At 41.1% G+C, this 22,224-nt stretch overlaps 2 protein-coding genes across 10 annotated transcripts in view; one reads left to right on the top strand and one right to left on the bottom strand.

Annotated features, from left to right (window-relative positions):
* sntg1 (syntrophin, gamma 1) overlaps positions 1 to 14,478 on the bottom strand; it is a 37,783-nt gene extending 23,305 nt beyond the window's left edge. For 2 of the 9 annotated variants that reach the window (XM_067529086.1, XM_067529085.1), the window contains exon 1: positions 13,681 to 14,467. Coding sequence is in view for 6 of the 9 variants with exons in the window: in XM_067529083.1 (XP_067385184.1) it covers positions 2,366 to 2,392 (27 nt within the window). In the remaining 3 variants the exon portion in view is untranslated. Of the gene's footprint in view, positions 1 to 2,365; positions 2,416 to 3,064; positions 3,369 to 13,680 lie in introns of all 9 variants that reach the window. The other 7 variants (XR_010916461.1, XM_067529083.1, XM_067529082.1 and 4 more) reach the window with 7 other exon arrangements.
* Positions 14,479 to 18,240: 3,762 nt separating this feature from the next.
* Positions 18,241 to 20,477, top strand: snai2 (snail family zinc finger 2). Its single transcript, XM_067529088.1, has 3 exons — positions 18,241 to 18,458; positions 18,640 to 19,161; positions 19,576 to 20,477. Exons 1-3 carry the CDS (start codon positions 18,380 to 18,382, stop codon positions 19,755 to 19,757), a joined length of 783 nt encoding a protein of 260 aa, XP_067385189.1. The 5' UTR covers positions 18,241 to 18,379; the 3' UTR covers positions 19,758 to 20,477.
* The last annotated feature ends 1,747 nt before the right edge of the window (positions 20,478 to 22,224 follow it).

Genomic DNA, 22,224 nt, shown 5'->3' on the forward strand with positions numbered 1-22,224 from the left:
ACTAAAGAAGCACCTTCACCTGACAAGACTGCTAATAGAAAAAAGCCACCAGTGTCAGCATCCTTGTCACCCGGGATACACCTCTCATCATTTAACAAGCCGCTCGCTCGTGTGACTGCTATTCTTAGAGAGAGTATCTCCACTGCCGGTCAAACTTGAATCAAAGTCAGTTTACTGAGCATATTATCTTTCACCCATAATGAGGAATGTGAAGAAATGAGCCTCTGCCTGCAGCTGCAGCATGAGAAATGAAAAGAGGGAGGCATTAATTCACATTATTTGAGCAAAGTGTGTGCAAGAGTCATTACCCAAGCAAATTGAGGGCAGTAGTGCCATAACTGTGGCTGCATCAGACAGTGTTGCACATGCTTGAGCTTTGTTTGACCTGTTGGAGCTACTCGCGTTGTACATAATTAGCCTTATCTCGTATGTTTCACTATTACTCTCCTCTCAAAACACCCCTCCATTATTATCTAAATCATCATCTCCAATCTGATAGCTTGCATGGCTAGAGTATATTGCAGACAGCAGAAGCTACTGAACCAGACCATCTCTTTATAACCCCGGGGGTGTAATAGTGAGGGGAATAAAATCCCCAGCTTCAGTGAAGGGAGGGCTGTAAAAAAAATTATGATAAAGACTAGAACTATGGTTGTTTTTATCTGCAAGTTCAAATGCTACATGATTAGCATAATAAGTAAATTACTACTGTTGGTTGAATACATTAACAGACTATTTATAAAACAACATAAGAACCTCTTTTTTTGCGCAGGGATTGCGCAAAAAAAAAAAACAACTCTAAGATTCTTGGAGTCTACAATATTTCTCAAGTAATAACTGTAGAATTATGATTAGTTTACTGTAGTGCTTTGATCAAATATTACTGACACAAATAAACTCTAAGCAGCATGAGAAAAGTTAACAACTCTTTTACATCACTCCCTGTATTAAGATCAGCCAATCAGCTTAAAAGCTCTGATCTTGACTTGTCATATTTAATGCCAGGACTAACTATGTTGTCGATATATGCACCGTACCCATATTACAGTACTTCTACAGACAGGGGTAGTACTTGTTGAGAAGAAGTTCACCATGAGTCCACAAATAGAATGGTTACACTGATGTTTTCTTTGGGTGCTTTTATTGTTAAATGACATAATACGATAATCCTTTCTCAGCCTAAGGGCCGGAGTTGGTGATTTAAAAGGGGAAGGAACTGGGGCTGCATATGCAATACAAACTGTGCATCAACATTGCTTGTATCTCACAGAACACAAGAGCTTTACTGCATCTGATTTGGCCACAATTTAGATCTATGTAAAAATCTAAAGAGAAAAACAAATCATGAGTCACTTACTGTAAGAGCAACTTGCTAGATCTGTTTCATAGTGGTTCACTGTTTGTATGCAGCGTAGCTGCCTGATATTATACTTAGATTTCTGCCAAATGAAGCAGCATTGTTTTTAGTTTGAGAAAAAGACAGAGAGTGAATCAGATATAGCTTAATTATCACATCAAACCTGTCTCCTAAGAATTTGGTTTTACTAAACAGCAAACACAGTTATGTTTTTTTGGTGAAGATAATCAGTGGATGATAATGTTCTGATGTGACTCTTTTTTTAAAATATCAACAGTCTTTTTTTTGTAGTGGAAAGCAAGTTGCAAGGGTGGTGGTCACATAAAGGTATAAAGACTCTGACCACAGAATCATATGTGTGCTTAGGTTTAAGGTTAATGTTGGTTTTTATTTTGTTTAAATGCAAATATTCATGTTAATTTGTTCTCTATTAAGGACAATAATCTTTCCCTATCCCTAACTAAGCCCAATGCTTTTATTAACACTGTAGCTGGACAAACTGAATGTTGCAATGCAAGACTGAATATTAAAAATACATTTTCATTCCATTGACAAGTTCACCACCAACATATTTGTCATTTATGTCATCATATTGTCATTTAGTAACAGGAAATGCAATGCAGTTGCAATAACATTTGAAAAAAATGTACAGGTATTTGTATTTATAGTTTGCTTGTACAGAATAGAAATACAATATTTAGGAGATATGGTCTCTTCATGTTACTGAGGATGTCACCATAGACATTTCAAGATGTCATCCGCAGTAATTTGCACTGAAAAGAGACTTGTTGATTCAGCTACTTGTATATTTGTGCTAGTGGATGTGTTAAATGAGTAAAATGTATTGTATGCGGCTCTTATTTATGTGCTATGCTGCTGTTGTAACCACATGCTTTCAGATGTACCAAGATGCTTAATGTCATTTCAGGTGCTCGAAAATGTCAAGGCAGTTTGTATAATAACAGTCAATTCCCTGTCAAAATGTTACATTGATTGAATGCCACCAACCTCTTCATTTGAAGTTTTGAAATCCATGTGCTACTATACAGTTAGGGATACTGCAACAGAGGAAAAAAATAGATTGAGTTAGACCGGGGAGGAAAACGCTTAATGACTTGACCGACTTGCTGCAGCAAAACTGCATGGCCGATTTAAACCAGCATTGTTAGCGGGATGCCTATTTTCATTATAGTCCTGACTGTCTCATATAGACAATAGAGAGAAATGGATTTTTCGCCGAAATTACCCTCCTCTAAGCCTAACTGTGCAACAAAAACCCTGGGAGAAAGCTGGAGACCATTAAGCATTAATGGATAATTTATTAGCAAAGGTGAGAACCCAGGTATTCTAATAAATGTTTTAGTATCGATTCCTGTGCTCCCAGAACATTTCTGATGCCTTGTCAGAGACAGCAGAAAACCGAACCACGGCAGGAGAAAACATGGTGATAAAAGCCCAATAAACTGAGTGGTGTTGTGGTTTTAAAACTATGTACCAATAAAGACTTTTTCAAATGACCTAACCTGTTTTTTAGGCAGATACACAGAGAGTCTCAAACAATGTTGTGTGACTGTCATTTACATAAACCAGTTGCACTCAGAGTTAATCAGACATGACTGCCACTTGACTCGACAATACAAGTACAGAACTAAATTGGCTCACGCTGGAATAACAGAACCTATGTCGCAGAGGGAGTCGGAGACATACCTCAGCAGAAAGGCCCCCAGCTCTTTGTATGGTGAGATCTAGCCATTGAGCAGTGGGTTGATCTCTGGGCCTCCCCGAATCATGGCTGTCAGACTTCGGTGGTGGGAGAGCTGTCACCTCTCCTGGATGGCTGTAGGTGTTGGAGGATTATTCCCAGTGGAGCTGGTGCTGAAAAGCAGAATGAGGCTACGGTGTGGAGAGGTTTCACTCCTGGCGGTCCCTGATCGGTGGCTGTGCTGCAGTAATAGGAGGAGGATGTGCCTAAGGAATCATCCTGATACCAAACCCACTTGTAGGAGAGGAGCTGCAGTGAAACGATAGGAGCTGAAACCCCCCCAAAAAGACTAAAGCTCTAAAACAGAGCTGAATATTGTTGATTACACGCTTCTGACTACAGCTGAAAAGATGAAATCTACATTTGCCAGAAAACACAGACAAGTGTCAATATAGCTGCTGCATGTATGTGGGATCTTGAATCAGAAGCAATTCACGGCTTTATCTCCCAAATAAGCACCCAATACAAAAAAAGGGGATTGAAAAGCAAACTCCAAACTGAGACTCCCATCTCTTTGCCTGTGATGGAGGATCCTCTCAAACACCTAATTTCTTAAAACCTGTAGATTCATATGAACAAATTCCAAAATGTAATTAACTCATATTATTTAAATTTTGGGGGATTTCTGTATGCCAAGCACAAATGACTCTTTTAAAGTGTTTATTAAGTTCCAACAGCGCGCCCTCAAGAAATCCTCCTCGTTAGTATGCATTGTTGGCTCAAAGCCACCTTTTTGTTGTTGCTGTGATCATTGTTCTGCAGGATTAAACAAAAATGAACAGTACAGGCATTTCAAGCTACATGTCACACACAAGTCATTGGCTCGTGATCAAACACTAAGTTTAGCTTTAAAGAAACTTGCAAATGTATATGTCTAATTAAAATAACAATGCGGTATTGTTAGAGGTTTGACCCCCAGAGAAACACAATGACTCAGTGTAATCTCATGTGTGTGATATAATATCATTACTAAACTTCCTTATGTAAAAACAAAAGTTATGTATTGTAGCTTTATGTAATTTCCTGAGGCAGCTTTTTAATGATCAACCTGAATTACTTGTTATTTTTAGCTTGCTTTCATAGAATATGTGCTACTATGTGTATTTTACTGTAGTAAATGTGTTTAACTCCTAAACTGTTACCTTTGGGTAAAGTTTTTTTTATTTGCATTTAATGCTTGGATGAAAATATTTATTTATGCAGCAGTAAGGGTAGTTTAACTCTTTAAAATGTTGACATACTTTATTTAGCTTATTATGGTAAAGTCTCATGTTCAGCTTTTGTTGAAAATGTTTCAGAGAGGCCTAATGCAAACGTATTTGCAGGTTATGCAGTGCTTGGATTGTGATGCACAATATTAAACGATGTTCATAGAGAAATAGAAAATGACAGTAGTACTGCTAGTTTGATGAAGAGCTGTAACAATATGTCAATCATCTGCAAATGCTTTAATAATCTTTTTGTCATTTCTTTAGAGTACAAAACAAAAAACAAATTAGATTTTCGTATACTCAAAAATGTTTTTGCATACTGGTTTTCTTTATCACATAGTATATGAAAGCAAATAAAATATATTTGTGATTCTAATAAACAAAAACTATTTGACATTGTCACTTTGGGCTCTGGCATTTTTCACTATTTCAATCTATTTCGTTGATCGAACTATTAATAAAAGCATTTAGCAGATTAATCTACTGTTTAATGAAAATTGTCTTTAGTTGCTCCCCCAGTTACATATGTTGTCAAATGTAGTTAAGGGAAATAGTGAAGACAATGTATATGTGGAGATCTTCACTCTAACCAACTAATTTGTTTATCAATGAGTGTAATTGTGTGTTTTGTCCCATCATTTTATTAGTCGACTGACATTCAGTTGGAAACGCAGTTCTCCAGTTGTGCTGTCTGTGTCAGAGACAAGTCAGCTCTGTTTAATGGATGTAAGAGGAATCATGACATCATTTGTGGAGCAGTTTTAAAAATGAATGTGTTCACGTGGTCAGCCGAAAAAATATGTCTGCAGCACTGAGATGAGCAGTTTGTCTTAGCAGGTGCCCTCCTCGACATCCTGTCAGACACATGAGCACTTCCCCTTTTTTTTTTCCTGTGAGGATTAAATAAGCAGAACCTTTTGTGTCTTTTAAGTCGAGTCAGCTTAACTCCTTTTACAACCAAGCCATCCGATATTTTCGGTCCCACCAATTTGCCGAGCAGTGTTTTTCAAAAGTGCTCCTGCCTCTGACACAATGGCAGGAAGCAGAGTAAGATTGCCTGGATGATGTGGAGATTGTAATGTGACATCTCCATCTCTTAGACCTGAGGACAGCTGTGGCCCATACACGATGATGAATGGCCATTTGTGTGCGCAGGTGGAGCGACTGTCTGCAAAGTGCTCCAGCAAATGCATTTTTATTGCTCAGTGGTGGCTGGTCAATACAGGGCGCCGGGGTGCCACCCCCATTAATTATCCATAAAAGAAAGGAGGCCTAAACATGTTAAAAATCTATTTTATATTGCAAAAAAGTATGCAGTAAACATTGTTTACTCTTACTGTGCATGTGATAGTCATGTCAACAATTATAAAAAAACTATTTTTAAAACAGCATTAAGTTGATTTTGAATGATTCTGCCAACTCACTGTGTGCAGGCTGTGAACTTTTGACTATCAAGTAACCCAAGCCTACAGTACGCACTGATTGGCAGCTTCAGGTTTTTCCACAGGGTGCAGGCAGTGGTGTCTGGAGCCAACGGACTTGGTTTTAATGTTCCCGACCTCCTGTGATTGGGCAGTTCTGCTCTGCCCTGTCTCTGTCTGTGTCCTACCCAGTGTAACTACGTCAGTCCGACTGTTGCTGCAGCTCAGCAGCTCCTTAATGTTACTGCAGGAGAAGGAGAGGTGAAGTGGAGCAACCGAAAACAAAGAAAAGGCAATTTTGTCCTCAGAAAAAACTTTTAGGATAAAAGAGCTGGGATTCAGTAGCTGGTGATGGAGGACGAGCTCCAGCTTGAGTTTCTCCAGCTCTTATTCTAAGAAACACACTTAGTTAACTTTAGCTGGATGCAGTGGACAGTAAGTAAAGCCTTTCAAAAGTTTCAGCACTACATAACCTAAAACAAATTTATGAAAAACGCGAACAGAATAAAAGTAGCCACAGCCATTTAGATAGTGTTAACTTTTCTCACTGACAGTTGAGCCCTATTTAAAATCATTCATCAAATATTAGCCTACATTTTAACACTATCAAAGACAAATGTCTGAGAAGAGATACAAGGTGATTTAACTCTGACTAAGAAATAATAACCTGTTTATGCCTACAAACTGTGGCATTGTTAGCTTTACCAGGGAACACTTCCCCTTTACAGACCACCCTGTTAGTGCTACTCTGCTGCAGAAGGACCACTTTGCTAAAGTTCTTTATCACCTGACCATGACCACAGAACCACCTAGGACAGACCGAATACATTGACCATAGTGTAAACGGATCAGAGACTAATAACTCAGACAATAAAGGGCAATAAAGGCATATTAAATTAATTAAGCAAATTTAAAACATTTTTAAATGGTTGGTGGCCATGTGATTCATATTCATTTACCTCAGTTATAAATGTTTAAACTTTTTACATTTGTTTCATAAGTTGTTGGGGGGTGTTGGTTTGACTGTGTCCTCGGTTTTAATATCATTGATCATAAACCCAGACTTAACTGAGATTTATTGATTTTTGGTTGCTTATCCCTTTAACAATGTTGAACCGTCCATTGTTGGTAAGTTCAGCAGTGATGTTTCAGTCGGTTTATCATCCTAAAATTGCCACCAGCCATCAGTGGCACTGCTCCAAAATTGTGATGGTTTTCACTTACTGTACGTTCACTTGTTCTGTGACCTGGAACATATGTTGCTTGAGAGTGCAGCTTATTAATTTGGCAACAGATGATAACAGATAATATGTTGTGCAAACATTATGGCACCCCAACATCAACTGAAAACATTTCGCAGGATATGCCCAATTCATGTTAGAAAACAGATTAAAATATCTATTGTGAGCTGCCAGCTGCCTCTGTTCTAAAACATTTACAGCCTCCTTTATTTAGTTTGTAATGATTTCCCGATTTTGTGCCTCCATTGTATAAAATACATTCAATAAAAAAAAAAAAAAACGTGGGAAATGGAGAAAATGCACATTTTTCCTTATGGTCACTTGGTTTCTGGATTACAGCTTTATTTCAATAGAATAATCAATCTTCTATCTATAAAAGACTGTAATACAAAAAAAAAATGCTGATCACACATACAGCTTAAGGTGACATCTTTAAAATGTTTTGTCTCTCTAATCAACGGTGGATTCAGAGGATGCTGCCCACAAACACAAAGATATACATAAAAGTGCGCTAAGTTGCTCCCAAAGTGTAGCAAATGCGGAAAAGTGCCGACTAATGTGCCCGCTCTGTAGAGCAAACTACAACTGGTGCATTTTAAAATGATGCAGCCTTTTAACAAATGATGCTCTGCTGATGTTAGGTGGCCTTTAGATTTGTTGCCCCTACCCCTAAACAGTCTGAATCGGTCACTGTGTCTAAAAACGTAAAACGTTTACAACTGACAAACTTGGACCAGTGACTTACTTATTTACTTTAAAAAAAAAAAAAGGTTACTATAGATCATTAGCTGTTAATCTTTTATTTTCTTAATTTACTGCCCAGTCGTTTAATTTATGAAATGTTAAAAACCTCTCTAAAGTATCCATGAAAGCCCAGGGTTGTATCTTCAGATGTATTATTTTGGTGAACTATAACAATTTGAAGTCTAGATTTACGACTGAAGAAAACTTCCCAAAAAAAACCAAGAAAATATTTACATATAAGAGGCATGAACCAGAAATGATTAGACAATTTTGATCGAACCTCTCCGTTTTCTTATCAAGTTCGCTGTTGATTATTTGCAGGATTAATTGAGACCCCCTGGTGGCATGTTCAAACACTTAGTTTTGTTTGATTTATAGTCCTAAACCTCAATATTTTCAATTGGCAGTGACATAAAATCCTAAAAAGCATCTAATCTTCAGACTGAACAAGTTTGTATTTCATTTTCTGGTAAATAGTCATTTGAGCTCAGTGTGATTTTAATGTAGAGAACAGTATTCAAACTTGTGTGATGCACAGGTTCCTCTTCATGTGAAACTTCTATATACATATGGAATAAAATTAACAATGCTTTTTTTTTTTACTCCATCCGTAAGCAGGAGTCAAGAGTCGGCTGTTTGAACAGTTCCATATTTACAGAGCACTGTATTCTGTATTCAACAAACAACGTTCTGTTTGCCACTAGAGGTGCTACTTCTTTTCTTTCAGATTTCGCTTGAGATCAATCATTCGGGTGAGATGGAAAGACTATCTCCTCGTGTTTTCAATTCTTTTAGAACATTTGTCAAAAAAAAAAGCCTTTCATTACCCGGTACGTCAATACCTGAGGCCCCGGAAACGGTGAACAACACTCTTCATGCCAGATGCTCATGAATGATAGGCAGAGGAGTAAATTAGTGATGGACACATTTATAGACTGAGCCACTGACCTTCCTGACTATGATGTATGTTTTTTGGCAACAGGGATCCACCAGATATCAGGGGAATGCCAACTTAAATCAGCAAGAATCATTTCACAAACTGGTTTCCTGTTATATCACTATCAACTAGTGCTGCAGTACTAATGGGTGCTGCATAGTCTAACATATGATATTAAGTTGTGTCACGTGTGGATAAATGAATTGTGCAAATTACCTTACATTAGAATCTTAATTAGCCTCACCTAACACACAGCTTTAAAAACACACTGAATTATAGAATTCACATTGCTATTATTACTTATACTATACATGCACAAATACAATCATTCTATACAAGTTAGGCCAGTTAGGCGTGAACAGCCTTGCAGGCGGTGACTTGAGGAATACAAATAGCACCATGCTGTGTGTAGAGTACATGAAAGGATTAAAAAGCTGAGCATATTGCTAAAGGTAAGGTTATACTGAAATATAGATACACGTGCCCACTTACTAAATATAAAGTGCAACTGCTTAGGCTAAGTTTTCTGAACATGAATGTAAACTGTGAGGCATGAAACCAACTGGCAAGTAAATTTGGTTCTGTAGGTCATAAACGTTATAAAGGAGTAAATCGTATGGGAGTTAGAAAATTACAAAGATCACGAGTTTATTTTCCTAGAACACTTGCATGATTCCCTCAAGGTTATTCCAAGCTGTAAAATATTGTATGACCTATTTGCTTGGTAACTGTCAATAAATATGACTACACATTCAGTAAGACTAATGGTGTGTTGACGGTTTAGCCTGTAAAAGAAATGAGAGAATTGTAAAAACACGCTCCGAGCTTTGGGAAGTTGGACATTTAAAATAGTGGAAGCTAAATGAGGGTCAATTTCCCAAAGAAAACAGTGAGTGTGGATGGCCATACAGCTTGTTCTGCCATCATAAGCAAAACTTGCAGAGTGGGTTAATTGTTGCTTGGGGCTATTTTATTACTCACAGGTTGAATGGATGGCAAATGTTCCAAGGAAACACAATATTGCAATTTACAGGGTACCAAGATTTGGTCCCATCAAGGTTCAGCTGCTACTGTATCGTACTGTCAAAGCAGCAGAGCTTGACAAATAGGCAGACTCTCCACATTCATCAAATGTGACCTAAAATTGTCCAACCTGGGCTCCTTACACAATGTAAGGTGTGAGGGGAACACTGCTCGCCCAGTGTTGGACGTATAGAATTTGTTTTTTTAGGCCATTGTCACCTATATGTTAAACAGTGGGCTGGTATCATAAGTTGTTATCTACAATCTAACCCCTTGTTGCTTTTCTGAAGCCGTTATCCTCACCTACATTTGCGCTTCAGTGTTAGTCTGTGTTGCAGTACTGAACCTCTAAATCAGATGAGCTGCTATATGAGGCGCATATAAATGAGAGTTGTGTCTTCTGTCTTCCCTGCCATGAGAGTTTGGTGTGCTTTCACTTCATTAGCCATCAGTCTCCACTATGCCAGACTAATGGTTTTCTTGTTGCATGACAGTGACTCTGTGGCACAGACCACTAATATATTTTCACTGCTCCCCTCAGTTTCTTCCACTTGGGCTGCTCATGCATCACACTGCAATAAAAGCATGCGGCTTCTCCTCTGTGCGTTCAACATCTGGAGCAGCTTTGTATGGATGGTCGACCAAAGCCGCACAGAGACATCCATACATTTTTCTCTGTGCTGCTGCTGGGCTTTGAGGCGAGACTATAATGAAGATGTCCAGGCATACAATGACATGCTGGAGGCTCTCTCAGCTGCCCTTTACACAGAACAATCACTGGAGGAAACTGTTAAAGGATTGCTGTACTCGGGTGCTGTCTTTGAATACACAAAACCTGCAAAAGTTCTGTCTTCATTTCCCTTTTGCTACCGCTGCCTTTTGACTTTTCTCTTTCACCGCTGTTATTTTTGGTGCACCACTTCCAACACAGCACTCCTTATTATGGTCAATATAGGTCACGGAATAAAGCCGCGTGGCATTAAGCAATGACACCGTTCTTCACACCAAGGAATTAAAGTGTAACCATTGAAGAGTGAACACAACTCAATTACATATCGAGCTACTAGTTGATGCTAGCGGACTGTAGCAGCACTTTGAATGTGCTAACATACATAATTGATGTCAGTGTGTACATTCACTGCTTCTAGTGATGCCTTAGGACAGCTTATCCCACTTGGATATTTGAAAACGTTTAACTAGTGCAGACTTTTAAATGACCCAGTGGGATTCAGTAGAGGAAGAAACAGTGGATTATTAATTACCAAAGCAGGGAAAATAAAAAACTGGAGGAGCTTTTTTCCTGTGTGCAGAGCAGACATTGTTTTTGACTCTGATTGATGCCAGCAGGATACTGACTGTGTTGGGTCGGTATCTAGCATGTGTTGCTTAAAATCCACCTCCATTGTGCCACTGCCAATACACTCCACCCCGGAGTGCCTGAATGACTACCGCCCTGCAACACTCACACTTATTGTTATGTAGTGCTTTTAGCGACTGGTCCTGGCACACCTGAAGGTTGGCCTGCCACCCACCCTCAACCCCTACCAATTTGCTTACCGCAGCAAGATGAGCAGAGGGGATGGCGTCTCCACAGCACTGTACTCATGACAGCACATATGCAAGAATGCTGTTTGTTTACTTTAGCTCAACATTTAACACAGTCCCTCTAAGTTGACCACTAAACTTGGAGATCTTGGCATCAGCACCTCCGTCTGCACCTGGATACTGGACTTTCTGACCAGCAGAGCTCAGCATGTGAGGTCAGGCCAAACCTGCTCTACCACCACCACCCTCAACACCAGTGTACCACAGGGCTGTTAGCCCAGTCCGATCCTCCACTCCCTCTTAACCCATGACTGCAGACCTCTGCATGGCTCCAACTCCATTGTCAAGTTCGCAGATGACACTATGGTGATTGGCCTCATCAGAGACAACACTGACAATGATGTTGTACCTCCTCCCAACAGCTGGCTGTGTGGTGTGCAGTCAATAACCTGCTCCTTAACTCCACCAAGACGTAAGGGCCTGATTGTGGACTTTAGGAGGGAGAATGGAGGCATGCATGATCCCATCCACATCAATCTGATGGCTGTTGAACGTGTCACTAGCTTCAGGTTCCTGTGGACCGACATCTCAGAGGACCTGTCCACGACCACCAACACCTCCAGTCTGATCAATGGACAAGAGTTCTTCTTATGGACACTGAAGAAGAACCACTTGTCTTTTACCGGTGTATGATAGAGTGCATCCTCAACAACAGGATCACAGTCTGGTATGGGAACTGCACTGCTGCTGAGTGCTGAGGGCCCTGCAGCGGGTGGTGAAAATGTCCCAACACATCACAGGGACTCCACTTTCAGCTATTGAGGACGTCAAGAGGAAATGCTGCCTCTGCCGAGCTCGCACTGTCCTCAAGGACTCCTCCAACCCTTCGCATCGACTGTTTAACCTCCCGCCCTCCAGGAGGTGCTTCAGGGGCTAAAACCACTAAACTCTACCTGTATATTATGCCCATAGTACTTCCATCTATATATTAGTCCATAGTACTTACACATGCACATTGTGTCCATCATAGTGACTATCTTGTACATACTGTAGACACTGTATATTTTGCACTGCTTTTTGCAATTCTGGTTAGACACTAAACTGCATTTCATCTCCTTGTACTTTTACATGTGTAATGACAATAAAGTTGAATCTAATTTAATCTAATGTCAAACTTTGTGGCAAGTGTCTTTTTCCCCCCCAATTATCAGCAGAGGCAGACTGTGACATAGTAAGATTCAGACAAGTTGTTTCTGGCTCTATCACACTTGACATATTGACCAGACATGACTGACATCATTTCACTCGGGCCGGATTTTCTGCCAGTGTAAGTCTGTCACTTGGCTAAACTGCTATTTGATTTAGGACACAAGCAGAAAGCGTGGAGGGGCTGCGTGTGCCAGGGCATAAAATTGTCAATGACATGTCAACGTCTCTTCCTCTATAGGATGTGAGACCTCAAGTACATCAAAAAGATTGCGCTTGACCTACAGTGTGACCACCGAATGGATCCGCTCAGCTCAGTATGCCTGAATGAGACTGTAAGTGCCTGCTGTGCTCAGAGTACCAACCTGAAATCACTGATGTGAAGTCTAATTTCTACATCTCAGTGGGCTTCTTAGATACAAAGTGCACTCAGTGCCTGTCACCTCACAGCCCATAATGAGAAAAAACAAGCTTGCCTCATAACCACCCCGACATACCAGTTTATAGATAGAGAAGCAACATAAATTTTGTGAAACAGTGGAGGATTCAGTAGCTTCCTACGAGGCTAATAAAACACAGTGGACCAGCAGCAGCAGCAGCAGCAGCTGCTGGCTGGGGCGAAATACTCTTCAGGTCTATTTCAAAAGAACATTAAAGCTTTTTTCCAGCAAGCAGCTGTGGACGACTGAGGGCCGAATAGTTGACTAACATTTGAGATGTGTGAAGGCTTATTTTGAGTGGGGGGGGGGGCATATATGTTGTCGATGATTATTGGCATGCAGCGCAAAGAGAGCGTACTTCAACGGAACAGAACTGTGGATAAAAACGAGGTCTGCTGCTGATGCACTGGCTGGATGAACTGCGGGTGCTGCCTGTGTATCTTGGGCAATGTAAAGGTTTCTGCAAGCTCACGTATTTTCTGCAAATCATACTATGCTGAAACGGTGTTTCATCACGAGGCCCGTCATAAGTAAAGTGTTCGCCTCAGCGCATCACACCAACGTGACTATTAGAGGACGCGAGGCTTTATAATCCACCGGATCATATAAGTGATTAATACATAAATCCTGGTGCGCCGGATGGAGGCGAGTAACGTCTCAAAAAGTACATTGTGAACGGATTAACGTTGCGATTCATTGGTGTTTGGCATAATAATTAACTACCTACGTCCGTCATGCACTGTATTCTCAGGCACTGTAAATGGAAAGGCGAAAAGGGTCTTGCGGGGCTTACCTGATTTTTCTAGTAACAGGTGGTGATTAGTCGTATCCCTTTTGGGCTCCAGTCCCTCATGTGACGGCTTTTCGTATTTCAATTTATGCAACGCCGCTAAAACAAATCTGCGAAATCACAATGTGTCCCTTGTTGCAGCGTCGCCCACACGGCATCCTGGTCCACTACACTGTAGCAATGTGCAAAAACCGACAGCAAAACACCCCGAGCTCGCACAGAAAACAAGATTTCTCCATATTTCCTGGGCAGCGGCGGTTTCAGGGATTCCTCTCCGTCGACATCTCTGGCAGAGAGTCCAGTTTCACAGCTCCGTGCCTGTCTCTCTCTCTCGCATCGTGCTGCCAAAATGAAGCTGGAAATCACATGCGGCTGGTTTAACGCGCGCGCCAATCCACTTCGTTTACCCAGGGCACCCGCACAACTCTGGATCCATAAATTTTACATGACGCTACTTATGACTGTTTTCAGGGGACGTCTGCTGTCCAACGTTACACTCAAGCTAAGCGCACACCGAATATCTCATCAAGCTTTTTTTTTTCTAATTTAGCTGCCAATTACATCCACGTGCACTGCAGTCCCCTCCGCGCGCGCGCGTCTCAATACTGGAGATTCATACTGAGGTTTTCTCAGTAAAGATGAGATCTGCGGCAAAAGGAAATGCATGTAAGTTGACCTGTGCATGCTTGACTTGCTACAACTTTCTGTGCTGAATGGCATTGGGAAAATGGCTTGGGTGGATTTTGTCAGCCCCGTGGCTCCGCTTGTATTGCCAGTAGACACACACTTTACACATTCTCGACACACACTGTACATCCCTCGGTAGTATTTGGACTCTTTCCCCGAGGCCCTTGCGTGAGCAGCTGCGCAGGCTGACCAGGTGCACCTCATTTTCCACGGTGTCACGCTGCCAGCTGAAAGATCCCGCTGTCTCCCCACACGATGCAAGTTGACTCCTCTGACGTTTGGTGCTGCCTGCCAACCTCTAAGCACCACGTGATGGGCAGCACTTATTCATAAACCGAGGAGCACACGGGCGTTTAGGTTTGAAACCCGATGCAGATCAGGTCTTTTATTTTGAAAAGCTCGTTCATTAAAGGTCAGAACCTGCAGCTCTTAGCGTGTGTTGGCTCTGCAGCCCACAGCTGTTCTCTGGGTTATCTCTGGTGTGATTTGGAGATAATAAATGGATGTACCCAGTGACTTCACACTTTACTATGCAACAGCAACATCTATACAGTAAGTGTCTTTGCCGCTGGGAGGCTTTTCATCCTTGTCTTTAGTGGCTTAGGTGTGATCCATTAGCAAATCCAATTCACACCCAGATTACAGCTTTTATAGCCTTCAGGCTTCAGGTTTTGTAAGAGCTCTGCATTTGACCTTATTGCACCTTTAGTCAATCTGATCTGCCTGCACCTGGTTCAGAGATGCTATGCTTGACCAGGATCAGTGACAATACTGACCCTGGTAAGTGGCTTGGGTTTCAGCCATGATGGGAATCACGTTAAATACAGCTTCATTATCAGCGTCCATGAACACTTTAATGTTTCTGCTATTATTATGGCCGCTGACTCAGTTTCTGTGCTTTGGAAATCCCTGGCCGTTATCTTACATAAAGGTGTTTCCACTGAGCCCGAGACAGTGAGATATACAGACTATAAATTTGTGGAAAAGAGAGCACTGGTATTGGTTTTCAATAGTGCTGGAGGTCAAAACGAGTATTGGAAGAGAAAAAGTCTACTGATCCCTACTAAGAACATATTTCCTCAGTGAGCTTCCTACAACGAGCAACTGGGTGCAACACAAACAAAACTAACAATGTTTGATTTGGGTTTTTCACAGGACAGTTTGTTGTGTTTGTATGTCTGACTGCATTTTCTTCTGTTTTGTAGTTCTGACAGTGATATGCCATCAATTGACCAGCCATCAATTTTTATTTTTTTTTGACTGTTTCCCTGTTTGATGTCTGTGTCCGCTGCATCCACACTTTATCTCTGACCCCATATACCTAACCATATCCTAAGACTGGACCCAACGAAATACTTAACAACTGCATCTTTAATAAAAAGACTAGGAAATCCAAAAAAAAAAAAAAACTACTGTGCAACACTTTACTGTGAAACAATAAATTGAATATCTCTACCACCTGCTATTCTTTGGTTATTAGGTTGCAGACATTCAGACAATCACCTGCCCCTTCAAATGGCATCTGTTCCCCATTTAGTGTACTTTAAGTGGCACTGTGGCTGCTTTGAAGTGCTTCAATCATCATCTAGAAATACTGGAATCCAAACCTGAGCGGTTGCTCGTGTTGCCAGGCCACTGTCAATCAAATCTGATCAAACCAAATCCACACTGTCCCGTCACAACAGATAACTTAAAATTATGTTTGATAGTTTCTTTATGTAATTGTGCAGATGAAAACATTAGATTTGAATTAAAATGTCACCTCCTGTATTTACTATATAATACAATAAGTGCACAGAAAAAAATTCAAATACAAAGACACACTTCCACCTACGTACTGTATACTCACACACATATTTGGATTAACAGTAAACAAAAGCCTGTGTAGGAGATGCAGGAAGCTAAAAGCTTACAGAAAGACAGCTCATACAAAATGAAGACAAGATAAACTGGATCACCTTAAATAAAAATTATGACGACAATTAGAAAACAAAGTTAAAAAAAAAATAAATTCATGACTGTTACATTTATTTGTAGTTGTTCATCGGTCCGCACTATAATTATAAAGGTGATTTGTTTTATTTGTCAAAAGGAGGTGATGAATGACAATGCTGTAGGTCGGGTTACACAAAACCCCACTTCGTTATTTAAATGAAGTCCTGAGACACAAAGGAACATAAAGATCCCTCCACTGTATAGCAGACTACACACCTGCATGTGTGTGTTGACTTATTCTTTTTCATGCACTTGACCAGAAAATCCTAAACATGCTCATGTGTTGAGTGAGCGCATTCTTGCTGGTGTTACACTATCCTGCTATGACACAACACCAAGCCAAGGATGCGAAGCTTCCTCTGTGTAAATTACCTTTCAAGTGCATGAACTACTGCCTCTGCTTTTCAGAATTAGTGATATGATTTGAGGCTGCACACCACGCGTTCCCTCCCCCTTCATCACTGTTAGTAGAACAGCAGCCTCATGGTCTGACTGCAGAGAACAGAAGTGAAGCATGAAAACTGCAAGAAGGCATTTTTCACCTGACCATGCATGCTCTGCTCCTCTTGGATATCATTTGGTTGGTGGGTAATATTGATTTACAAGCCTTGTTTTTTGTGCTGCACAGTGTTTTCTGTTGGACATCCAACAAAAAAAAAAAATGCCCTCACCTATCCTGCTTGCCATACAGAGCGCTAAATGTGTGACAGCAGCTGGGAGTTATTATGCACAGATAACCTTCCTGTCCCTTTATAATCCAAGCTGGCACAAAGGGAAACTATTCGTGATCTGCAATTATGTTTTCGAGATAAGATAAGCACTTCAGAATTAACTTAAGGCTTGCCCTAGACATAAGGAGCTTTTCATATCTGCTGACCTAGCCAATCAAACTGCTCCAGGAGCTACTTTTCAATATCACCATAGCTGAACCTTTGCCTTTGTCTTTCCTTTTTTTTTCTGCCTTGCTACTCGAAGGCAAACAGAGTTGAACACAAGGGGGCGTAGACTGCAAAGTTTGCCTCTCCTTGTCCAGATCAGCAGTAGCAGCAGGGACAAATTTGATTATAGTATCATGTCTGACCTTGAGCGGAAAGTACACTTAGACTTACATTTTGAGGAGGAATGCCTTAGTGCATTATTGGGAAAGCAAATGTGAGGTTTTCTCCCCTCACAAGAGCATTAGCAAAGCCATGGTACGGCTATGTGAACGGCAGTATGCAGTTTGGTCCAGCAGCTGATTTGAGCGCTGATCATGGAGTCGTACGTTTGTCTGTTCAATATATTTTGATGTACAGACATGAAAGTGTCAGTAGGTCACAATGTCAGTTCTGTCATTATAATCATCATTAGGAGAACTGGTAGGAGGACATGCAACCCATCCAGGATAATCAAGTCCTCAGAGGTTTATAGCACAACAATCATTGGAAACAGCACACACACTCTGTGCAGTGATTGCATTAGTGATGGAATTTTAAATACCCCTGTCTGTCTCTCTCCGTAGCTTTTCTCCTGACCCAGTTCTTCTCCCAGCATGCCGATATGACCTTCATGCACTTTCAGGAACATTTCAGAAAAGCTCTGGACAGTCTGTTCTGTTTGTTTAGAATAGGGAAAGCTGCTCTAACTGTCCCTCTCTATGGCTCCCTGTGCACTTGCATCCTTGAAACAGAAGTCTAGCTCAAGAACACCTGTGGAGTAAAAGACATTTAACTCAACCCCTAGGGGGGGTTATGCACTCCTATAGGCTTTAAAGCGCCGGGGAAAAAAAGCGAGATTTAATTGGTTTGAGCTCCCAGTATATGTAAATAGCAGTGGATGGCTCCTCCCATGCACCTGATAGGGAGTATTTACAGCTCTTTACAGCTACTCTCTGCACTGTTTCCAAGAGCGCAGCGCCGCACCATGACACTCCACTGGACTTAAGCGCTAAGGATTTCCGTCCTCACTCAGTAAACTGACGCTCACCGCTGTATTTTGCGAGAAAAAAAAGTTTGATACAGTCATCCACCTGTTTTCCAAGATGCCACGTTCTTTTCTTGTCAAGAAACACACAAACTCCGCAAAGAAGCCCAATTACAGTGAGCTGGAAAGCCCAACAGGTAAAGCTTTTCAAAGTAAAGGACCCGTCTAACTTTTGAAACTTTTAGAAGTTGTGTCTTGTACCTTGACTTATGTTGGCACGTCGCGTTTTTCTAAACTTTGCAGCTGTTGACATTTTCAATCTTATAGCGATCAGTGAACATCTGATCACTCGTTTCATTCTACTTTCTTTACTTCCAGTGTTCATCACGCCGCACATCTACAAGGGCCTTCCCCTGCCTCTCATCCCCCAGCCGGAGATCCTGAGTCCGGCAGCGTACAGCCCCATCACAGTGTGGACTACCAGCAACCTCCCGCTGTCTCCGCTCCCCAGTGACCTCTCCCCCATCTCTGGATACCCTTCGTCGCTCTCCGACACCTCCTCTAAAGACCACAGCGGCTCTGAAAGCCCGAGGAGCGATGAAGACGAGCAGATGCTGCCAAAGCTGACAGACCCTCACGGAGTGGACGGAGAGAAATTCCAATGTAGTTTGTGCAGCAAGTCCTACTCCACGTACTCTGGACTGCTTAAGCATAAACAGCTGCACTGCGACGCTCAAACGAGGAAATCCTTTAGTTGTAAATACTGCGAGAAGGAGTACGTTAGCCTCGGAGCTCTCAAAATGCACATCAGGACTCACACCTTGCCTTGCGTTTGCAAAATATGCGGGAAAGCTTTCTCCAGACCGTGGCTGCTCCAAGGACACATCAGGACGCACACCGGTGAGTGAATGGGGAGATGAGAGAAGGAGGGGGGCCTCCTGTGCGAGCAGTCATACATTCAGCCATCATTTAATTGCCCTTACAGCTACAGTGTTACTCTGTCACACAGCTTACAACAGCTTTGAAAAGAAGCTGAACAGGGTTTCTGGTGTGAAAAATAAGATGTTTCGACTCGCTGAATGTTTTTGCTTCCTTTTGATTTATTCTGGGGTGTGTTGAAAAGTAAAAAAAAAAAAAACAGCTGTTTTTTTGACAGATGTCATGTAACAATCAATCAGCAGCAGAGTGTTTTTCTTTCACACAGTGTTTTTTCAAGCAGCTAATAATGATAGGCCATGATGCCTGTGTGACTATACAGAGTACAATCACTGACAGTTTCTTCCTTCTCATCCCCCCCCCCCCCCCCCCCCACAGGTGAGAAGCCGTTCTCCTGCCCTCACTGCAACAGGGCTTTTGCGGACAGGTCCAATCTCAGGGCTCACCTACAGACCCATTCGGATGTGAAAAAATACCAATGCAAGAACTGCTCCAAAACTTTCTCCAGGATGTCTCTTCTGCACAAGCATGAGGAATCTGGTTGTTGTGTAGCACACTGAACTGGGATAAAGGACAAAAAAACCCTCTGTTGCTTCTCATTCTTCCAAGCACCAGGAGAACAGTCAGGGAATCGCATCCATGGGGGATTTGTTCCCAAATATGCAGACTTTTTTTTTTTTTTTTTTCCTCCCATGACCGGTCAATTTCATTTCACAGTGAGAAATAGCTTCTGTGCTCACACCCTCCTTGTTTCAAGCAGTGTTTCTGTGATTGCAATCAGCGTCGAGCTTTGTCAAACCTACCTGTGCTATTCATGCACTTTTCTGCATGTCTAGAATGTTTTATGTGACTTCACAATGTTATCGTCAGCGTTTGTACCAACGTACAAGCTTTTCTTTTAGACAAAACACACAAACGATACCAAAGGACGCAGTATGAATGACAGTATAAATATAACCAGAGGAATACTGAAGCCATTGTTACTTAGGGAACAAGTGCAAACTTAGTTTTTAGGGCGAAATTATAACTTTTGCACAGTCATTAGAAACAGTTTGCCAGCACTCGAACAGCAATACAGTTTTTCTCAAGTGCCTCAGTTTTACTTGGCAATAATATGTTATTTTTCAACAACAAATTCCTTTTATGTGTCTATATATTGAATGTAAGTGTGACTGAGATGATTGTATATTAACAGTGAAAACTGTGATGCTGAATGATTTTGATATTTTCATACTTTCATGACACTTTACAAAAATAAAGTTTCATGACATTTTGTAAAATTTCTGGCATCCTTCATGTTGCTTGTTCATCTGTGAAGCCCCCTTTTGGCTTTATTGTGTGAGCAGCAGGACCCAGCAGGATTTTTTTTTTTTTTTTTTTTTTTTGATTGTGGTAAGCTTCAAACAACAACTTGCACAAAAGTAAATGATATTTAATCCAGCTTGCACCATCACATGTTATGTGGATGTAAAAACGAGGAGAGAGGTGACTCAGCTCTGAATCAGGCCTGAACCTGTTCCCTGTGAACCTGTCCAGACATCAAACAATCATGAAATTTAACACATACTAGCTATATTGATCTGCACTCACTTGTTAGACACTTGCAGGGACTCTTTCTTTGACCAAGTGTGTGTAAAGTCTAAATAAAAGGGCATAGTTTTGTATAAAGATAATCCTAATGTTTAAACTCAGTTATCAAGTTACTAATTGAATGTAACTTGACAAAAACATGTTTTTTTAATCTTCCTGCTCCATCGCAACAATCACTGCAGGGGGCAAAGGGCACTCAGATATCCAGGTTTTAATATATTTTCACACAAAGCTCAAATTTGCATTTGCTTTGACAACCTCCTTGAATTCTGGGATGCTTGCCATCAAGGATTAAATAGACATCCTCGGGCTACATTTTGTTGTCTTTTACCATATGCTGTCTACTCGCAGCCGATAAAGATTGCAGCACAAAAACTGCAGTGCCCTCAGGGACACAGTCAAACTTGAGCCCTTTCTAACAAACCCCAGAGTGTGTTCCCACTTCCCCTTTTTGCCCAAAAGCTGCTGACCTGAAAGATGTGATCTGACAAACAGACACTTGTTTTTCTGGCTGCTAGGGCCTGAGCTCTCCTGTAGGTAGATTTTCCTCACTTGTGAGTCATCGTCAAGCTATTCCAGGTGCTCACCAACGCTCTTTGGTTGGAGCCAGGTGGCTGCAGGGCTCTTCAAAACTCACTGAAAAGCAGGTGCAACCACAAGGATACATGCCACAGGTCCACAAATGCTTTACAAATCTCAGCCATGACCTAATGTGGGAACGTTACAAGCAGCAGGTCCTATTATTCAGATCATTTGACTCATAAATAGAAAGTGCCATCAAGAGGGTGCTCTGCTGTCTGTTGGGGCAGTGAAGCTGTTTGCCCTCACTGTTTGAAGAATCTTTCATTCCATAGGCAACAACTTCCGCATGCTGCTGTCCGACAGGGAAAAAAAACATGAATTCATAATGTCTGTTCTTAATCTTGCAAGATTTCCCTGTTACAACAACAATTAACTGCATGACTGATTTCTCAGATAACAACAGTGTTATCCAACATGAATATTTTATTTGCTGTTGTGATACTAGGAGGAGAAGGGGAGATGAAGGAGCAGTAACTCATTTGTTTTACAGCATATTGCCATTAGAGGATGTGTGAAAGAATGTGAGATCAAATATTTGTTAGGTGTGCAGACTGTGAATAGTCACACTGTTTATCTGTTGTTGCCAAATGCAGGTAAAATGGAAATGTTGTGAAGATAATGTGAAATTTGACTTGTTCTGTCCCAAGAATATAGAGTATATTTGAAGCTAAAATGAAGTTGTTTGACATATTCAGTGCTTACTAAATAATTTTGCCCCCTTAATTGTTTATTCAATTCATTTAACCGTGATATATTGTGACAATGAGATGACGTTTGACTTTCCCTAAAGTTTGAAACCCGACTGAAGCCTGATTGAATCATTTGTCACAATCAGTGCAACTAAGGGATGCAACA

This window comes from Channa argus, chromosome 14, assembly GCF_033026475.1.
Source record: "Channa argus isolate prfri chromosome 14, Channa argus male v1.0, whole genome shotgun sequence".
NCBI classification, from domain to species: Eukaryota; Metazoa; Chordata; class Actinopteri; order Anabantiformes; family Channidae; genus Channa; species Channa argus.